General features: G+C 44.5%; 1 protein-coding gene across 1 annotated transcript; it reads left to right on the forward strand.

Moving 5' to 3' along the window:
- The first annotated feature begins 487 nt into the window (after positions 1–487).
- Positions 488–5,490, forward strand: LOC130481712 (nuclear transport factor 2-like). Its single transcript, XM_056854482.1, has 4 exons — positions 488–591; positions 1,309–1,380; positions 2,096–2,194; positions 5,337–5,490. The coding sequence occupies exons 1-4, from the start codon at positions 493–495 to the stop codon at positions 5,448–5,450; spliced, it is 384 nt and encodes a 127-aa protein (XP_056710460.1). The 5' UTR covers positions 488–492; the 3' UTR covers positions 5,451–5,490.
- The last annotated feature ends 2,284 nt before the right edge of the window (positions 5,491–7,774 follow it).

Below are 7,774 nucleotides of genomic sequence, written 5' to 3' on the forward strand. Positions count from 1 at the left end.
CCGGTTTGATTCTTGAACACATGAATCCATGAAGCCTTATACTGAATCAGACCCTTGGGCCATCAAAGTCAGTATTGTCTACTCAGACCGGCAGCGGCTCTCCAGGGTCTCAGAGGTCTTTCACATCAACCTACTTGCCTAGTCCCTTTAACTGGAGATGACGGGGATTGAATTTAGGACCTTCTGCATGCAAAGCAGAGGCTCTACCACTGAGCCACAGCCCCTCCCCACTTCTTCCTTAAGTGATAGAGAATGTTGGCATATAAAAACCAACTCTTCTTTTTCTTACACCACACGTTTCCTACTGAGTTCATGCTCATTCATGTACAATCCTATATGTATTCTCTTGTTTCAGTGGGGCTGTACTGACAAATGCTGAGTAGATTTTGCTTCAGTATGGGTGATGTTGTAATTGTGTCTGGGTTTGCCACTGGTGATTCCACATTTTTGTGCAACAAAAAGTCCATAAAGTTTTCTTTACAGGTGTACAAAATGGCAGAAAGACCTATTTGGGAGCAAATCGGAACAAGTTTTATTCAGTTGTATTATCAGCAGTTTGATACCAGTAGGGAACAGCTAGGTGCCTTTTATGTAAGTATAAATATATCTTTGTTTTAAACTGATATTTCCTTATTGTTGTAATGGAGCAGTCGTTGGCTTGACATGTTCATTATTTTTGCTAAAGCATCAAAAGTTAGGATGTTTTTCAGGCAGCTAAGCAACACCTTCCTCATTAAGCTATTGTTTTACTTTGCACGGTCAAATTCATATTATTGTTACTGCTAGCAATTGCTATTAGAATTATTTGAAATTGCTTTTTCTTATAATTCAGATATAATGTGTGCTTTTATGATGTACTGCTCCCTTACTTTCATGCCTTGTTATTTATTTATTTATTTACCAATTTTACACCCCACCTTTTTCCCAATGGGTATCCAAAGCTGCTTGCATCCTTCTCCATTTTATGCTCAAAACAACCTGTAGGTAGGTTAGAGGTAGGTAGGTAGGAGAGTGTTTGACTGGTCCAAGGTCACCCAGCAAGAGTGGGGTTCGAACCTGTATCTCCTAGATCCTAGTCCAATGCTCTAACCATTAACACCACACTGGCTCTCTACACTTGGCATCTTTCCTTGCTGCTGGGATACAATAAGTAATGAGAAGCTAAGTAAGGAGCACTTAGGAAGGAAGGGTTCACTGTGAAGGTATCCTGACTAAGGGTTGAGCCTGGGATTATTTGTTTGTATTTTACTTCAATCTTTTGAAAGTAAATTACTGACATTTGTATCTCTCTTTCTCTTTTTTTTACAGACAGATGCTTCCTGCTTATCATGGGAAGGGCAGCAGTTCCAAGGAAAAACGGCCATTATGGAAAAACTGCTGGTATTTGACCACTTAGAATCTGTGGTTGTATTGTTCGTTTTATGTATGTTACAGTTTCCCTTGCTCTCTGTTTTTTTAATGCTTTTTAAACATTAATCTCTGAGGAAGTGATGGGAGAATTCTATTGGACTGTCTTTTTAATTTTAAAAAATTATACCCTGCTTTCCTCCCTCATGATGACCCAAAGCAGCTTATTACATCATTTCCCCCTCTTCCACATTATCCTTACTGCAACAACTCTTTGAGAATGATGGGTTCAAGGTCACCCAACAAGCTTTATGCCAGAGTGGAAATTTGAACCTGGTTCTCAAAGATCCTAATCTGATGCGATAGCCACTACACCATATTGTCTCATTCTTGTTCAGAATGCCAGAAAACTATGGCCTTTTATGCAGGGACGTTTCCCTGCGGTCACTCCCACCAACTGCTTCGGGGCTTCCTTTTGATTATGCATGCCTTTTCTGCCCGTCAGAGGTCACCTCGCTCTCTCCGCGCGTTTTGTCCTCATTTTCCAGATTCTGGCTAAAACAGCATCTAAAACAGGCAAAACACGTGGGAAGAACGAGGCGATCTCTGGCGGGTGGAAAAGGCATGCATAATCAAAAGAAAGCCCCGAAGCAGTTGGTGGGGGTGACTGCGGGGAACCGTCCCCGCAGAAAAGGCCTATTTTATCTACTGAAGAAACATGTTTAACACAATTTTCTTCTATAAACAGAGACTTCCTTTCCAAAAAATTCAGCACAACATAACCTCCCAGGATCATCAGCCAACGCCTGACAATTGTATCCTTAGTATGGTTGTCGGTCAGTTGAAGGTAAGAACTGACAGTTGTGTCTTTGGTTAGTATAGGCACAAAGCTTTTCCATGCCGACAAAAACAAAAGAAATCTTGTGGTACTTAATGGGTAGCAGGCTTGTTATGCTATACGCTTTTGTGCACTGGAATTCACTTCATATGTATGAGAGGCACCACTCTTATGAGAATTTACGTCACGATAGAGCCATGAATTGCCACAAGGCTCCCTATAATTTTTGCTGGAATGGAAGACTAACAGCCCATTCCTGAAAGTCGGCGCAGCCAGGGATGGCATGGCCGTGGCACTGTCACAGCACCTCCACAGAGGTTTCACGGCCGCTGCAGGGTGAAAAAAGGGGTAAAACTTGGGGGGGAAACCCACGGAAAAAGTCCTCATTGCAACAGCGATGCTGCACCAACAAAAAAGGTGGTGCAGCAACGCCATAGCGTTAGGGGGCTTTCCCAGGCTGAAAGGGCTTAGGAAGCTGCCTAATGACAACTCCACCCCCCGAACGCCCCAGAAATGCCTTCTGGGGCACTGGCACCAGGAGAATGCTGACGGGAGGCTGCACTGGCATCCAAGAGCCACACTGCCACCCTGGTTCAGGGGGGCCATCTCCAAAGGAGCTTTGGCCCCCAACCTCAGTAATGCACTGTAAGCACCTTCTACTGTCTACTGAGCCTGCTCTACAGAATTTCCTTCCAGCCATTATGATGGGGCACACAGGGTTTGGAGCCCCGTATTTCCCTCATAACATCCTGTTTGGCCCAGATACCCCCAGTGGCGTAGCGTGGGTTGTCAGCACCCGGGGCAAGGCAAGTAATTTGCGCCCCCTAACCCGTGGATTTTAGCACTCGAGTCTCTTCCACTAGATTAGTTAAAGAAACCCTTACCCCCTAAGCACATGTATTGTTTGTGCTGATGTAATTAAAGTAAAATGACTGAACCTGGGGCCTTCGGTATACCAAGCAGCTGTGGGACTTGCAAATACCTCTGTACTTAATTGTGTTTAAGAGGTGTTTGGAAGATGCAATACAAACCTTATGCCTGCTTGTCTTTGGGCCATACTCCTCCTGTGTTGTTTAGGTGGAAAGCAGCCACTGGCTTCCTTTTGGGACTTCATGTACCCCCCCCCCATTCATTTTCATATGCCCAAAACATATATTTACTGTTTACTGATATGATGCTTGCTATACACCTCTGTGCACATCCTGGCCACAGGAGGCAAAGATGTATAGTAAATTGGCCCATGCTGCAAAACTAAATTAACTGTATACAATTCAAATTCACCAATTAGTAATAAGTGGAAGATGAGTTTGAAAAAGAAAAGTCCAGGAGGCAATTCTCACTAAGCATCAAATTCTAATCCACAAGTGGTTTCTCTAACAATGTGTGTGTGTGTGTGTAAAGTGCCGTCAAGTCGCAGCCGACTTATGGCAACCCAGAGGCCACTTACCGGCATCATCTTCGCCCCGAACCGCATTGAGGCGGGTGGCGCCGGCTCCCACCACCCGGGACCGAGGCGGAGACCAACGGCCGAGGCCTGGAGGAGTGCGGCGGCCTCGCGTGCCCAGGAACCTGTTGCAGGCGGCGCTCCCGGGCCGGTGGGACGGCCCTCGCGGGACCGGCGCCTCTCTCAGGGCCCAGCGCCGCCCCGCGCCCTTCAGCTTTGTCTCGCCTTCGCCCCCCACCCCTCCTTCCCCGCCGCCTCTGCTCGCCACAAACAAGACGGCCGCCGCCCTCCAGCCTCCTCTGAAACTCCCCCCCCCTTCCGCTGGCCCGGCAGGGAGGAGCTGCTGAGTCCCACCCCCAAGGTGGGCTGGGCCGGGTGAGGCCGACGCTGTGGGCTCCGCCGTGCGGCCCTGCCTCAGCGGCGAGGGGGAGGGAGATTAATGCCTGAGGCGGCCCTGCCGTGAGTTGGGGAGCGGGGCCGCGGCTTTCCCGCCCCCTGGAGGCCTGCTGAGAGTTTGAAAATGTTATACAAAAAACACCGCTTTGAAAGGGTTTTTTGGATACCGCGGCTTATGAATGGTTGGAAGACGTCTTCACTGCAGTGAGAGAGAGTGAGTGAGTGAGCCAGGCAGGGGCAGAGAGCTGCGAGTGCGCCCCCCCAGATGTTGCGCCCGGTGCGGCCGGCCCCCCCTGCACCCCCCACGCTACGCCACTGGATACCCCCACATATCAGGCTGCATTCAGCCAGATCTCTAAATGTCTCTTTGTTCTCTAATGACAATTGCCTTATAAAAGTGCTATCAAGGGAGTAGGTTTCATGACTTCAGCCGTTCAAACCCCACTGCTGAAACAGAACTGGAGCCAAGTGCTCACTCGTCTTGAGTTTCCTGTTTCATACAGGAAAATTCCATTGCAAATAATCACTATAGCGCATTGAGAGTACGTTATCCAACGATGTGTGAAAGCAGAACAGCTACCCTTCTGAAAGTATTAAGAGAAGGGCTTGATGGTTACAAGGGCCAGATGCTTATTAGATTTGTATTCTTGTTGACCCAAATCTCCCAGGCAGCTCAAAACATTATGAAAATAGAGCTCCACCAAACCTTACAATTCATACATAAAAACAACTACACATATAAGATGTAGGATGAGCTAAAAGAAAGGAGGTTAAAATATATTTTTTCCAAATGCTTAACTGAAAAAGATCTTGGTTTGCTTGTGCATGGCAAGTCCTAGATCAGTATGATAACCAAGAGGATTTATAGACTGATTGCAAATCATCAGTACGGTAACATGTTTACTTTTATTTTTATCCCGCTTTTCAGACAATAGTTTCTGAAAGTGGCTCATGTTAATCAAGGGACTCGGACCCCTCCCCTCAGGTTTGTAAACTTAAAAAAGACAACAGCACAAGGGGAAAGGGGCTTGGACAGAAACGGTAGAGATCAATCTTGCAATTTCCCGATGGTGAGCTTTGTATAGCCAATTGGGCCTAAGCTGGTCTTCCCCTTGTTCAGTTCAGCTGGCTATTTGCATTATGTTTGAATCACGTATTCTGCTTTATTAGGGGACACGGGACCGTTTTCTGAGAAGGTCCTAAGAACCTGGAGTCAGCACTTACACGCTTCGGGTGTAACTGAACTTGTTGAGTGGGTTTGATTGGACCGTCGTAATGCATTGACTAAGTACTTTTCCCCTTTCATTGTAGGTAGACGATGATCCAGTGATGGGATTCCACCAGTTGTTTATTCTCAAGAACATTAATGACAAATGGATTTGTTCCAATGACATATTTAGGCTTGCTCTTTACAACTTTGCCTAAAGCATCTGTTCTCAAATGTACCTTAACTAGTCTCAAATTTCTGATATAAACAGCTCCTGGTTTAAAAATTGTTCTGATGTCACTTTTTCCAGCTTGGCGATGAAAAGAACATGCATATTCTGTTGGTAACACTAGTTGACAACATTGGGATGGTTCCTCCAGCATAAACATTTTTTCTGTCCAGTGTGTGTGTGTCTCCTATGTATACAATCTTGTGAGAATACATTAAACTCCCCAAAACATGGAAAAATTATGATTTTTATATATAATAAATTCATGTACTTGGTAACAAAATAGCTTCTGTGAAGCCCTATTAGTGCACCGGGTGGGGGGGGGAATATTGCTACTCTTAACTGCTTTGTTTTGTATTTTTATATATTAACATGCTGAAGGTAATTCAACTTGAATTTATTATGTCTGTTTTGCATCGTGAATATATGCATTCATCTTCATATGGCGAGAGCCGTTAGCTGTCACGGCAGGCAAACTACTGGCAACCCAAGCGCATAATGTGGAAAATAAAAGTCCTTGGTATCAGGACATGCAAACTAAACATCCACTATGTGAAACTGATATTAAAAAATCACCTTGTGATGACTTGACCATATCACAGTGAAGAATCAAGATGTATCTTAATTGTATATCACAGACTGTATTGTACTTTGCCTTACTTTGAGTATTACAAACTGTAGACAGCATGAAAACTCTATACAGGTTGAGTAGCCCTTATCCAGACTGCTTGGGACCAGAAGTGGTCCATATTTCAGATCTTTCCGTATATTGGAATATTTTGGGATTTTTGTATATACACAATGAGATATCTTGGGGGTGGGACCGAAATTCATTTATGTTTTATACACACTTTATACACAGCTTGAATGTAATGTTAAACGATATTGTTAATACTTTACATTAAAACATCAGAAAGCAAAGCTGTCGTTATCTCACCAGAATACCTGGTTTACCAACAAACTAACAATGGCAGGCTTTCAGTCTCCACCTACGATGCAGTGTACACTGTATGTTATTATTTTTAAAATGAGAAGAAACATTGAAAGCAGAGGCAGCACGGGATCTGCCTGCATGCCAGCTTGAAGGGTCCAGTTTTCAGATTAATTTGGATTAGGGATGCTGTATCTGTATTGAGATGCAAATTGGTGAGAAGGGTTCCGAATTATCTACATAGAGGAGAATAGCAAGAGTGCCGCTAATACTTCTGGAGTCCAGAACCTGCATAGTTGTATGGGTGCTCTATAAAAGTGGTAACAACTGTATACTAGGCTACATGCATTTTCTCCCAACCAGGACTTTTCCACAGTGTATGTGTAAAAGAGTGCCCCCTGATGTCTTCGAAATACAAAGCTGAGGTGTTCCAAGTAAACTCAACAGAAAAAAAAATTGTTTGTTACACTATTTCTGCAACTTGGGCTCTCAAACTTGTGATGTGTCCACAAAAACGAGCAGAATCGCCCTCCTTTAGTGTGTTCCATTTTTAAGACAGACTGGACAATATAGTGTGAAAATACAGCGTACCATGCATGCATACACAGCCTGCGGTCAAGAACTTTGAATATTACGATTGCAAATCTTTGACAGCCCAAAGCTTTATTGGGGAGTGGGACAACCTGCCCCCGTCTGTTACGTAGATGATGTAATGTGGGGGGGGGCAATCTGCTGAGGAGGCCCGACTCAGTTTCTCTACCTCAGAACCTCAACATACACTCAGTTTTCTCCACATTAAAGCTATCTAAAGCATAGAACAATGTCTGCTTCTCTTAAGTGTAGGATGGCGTCCCGTTTGGGTTTTGCCCCCAGTTTTCAATTGCCATGTTTAACATTAGCATCTAATAAGTGGCGCCCCCCCCCCCCAAGCAAACACGCATTGCTTCCTCAGGAAGTGCATAACTTGTTCACGTAGCACTGGTTATTTAACTACACTTTCCACCAAACCCAACTGACGTATTGATTAACTGACATGGTTTGATAAATTAGCATTGTGAGTACAAGGGCTTGTGAGCCTGATCCCAATGTTATGTTTGGAGAACTCTCTGGCTTGCTGCCTGCCAACTGTCATTTTTAAGGTTTGGAACCCTTAACTGTCAGAGTTCTAGTTCTGCCAGCGGCAGGTAGAGATGAACTGAAGACTGGGGGCTGTAACGAAATTAAGTCCATATAATTTGGAGAGAAGAGACCTTTTTCTTATGCGGTATTTTTATTTTGGTAACGACTTCCCGCTATTATTCTGGCGAGTTGGAACTGGATGATGATGTTGTTTTTCTGAAGAGTTGTTGTTTTTCTGTTTAACTGTGGGAACCGTAGATCAG

Source organism: Euleptes europaea, chromosome 8 (assembly GCF_029931775.1).
Source record: "Euleptes europaea isolate rEulEur1 chromosome 8, rEulEur1.hap1, whole genome shotgun sequence".
NCBI lineage: Eukaryota > Metazoa > Chordata > Lepidosauria > Squamata > Sphaerodactylidae > Euleptes > Euleptes europaea.

Excerpts from the sequence above, each read along its gene's own strand:
- LOC130481712 (XM_056854482.1), top strand. The coding sequence starts at position 493 with ATGGCAGAAAGACCTATTTGGGAGCAAATCGGAACAAGTTTTATTCAG. Across the intron at positions 592-1,308 it reads AACAGCTAGGTGCCTTTTAT|ACAGATGCTTCCTGCTTATC; the intron begins GTAAGTATAAAT and ends TTTTTTTTACAG. Across the intron at positions 2,195-5,336 it reads TGGTTGTCGGTCAGTTGAAG|GTAGACGATGATCCAGTGAT; the intron begins GTAAGAACTGAC and ends CTTTCATTGTAG.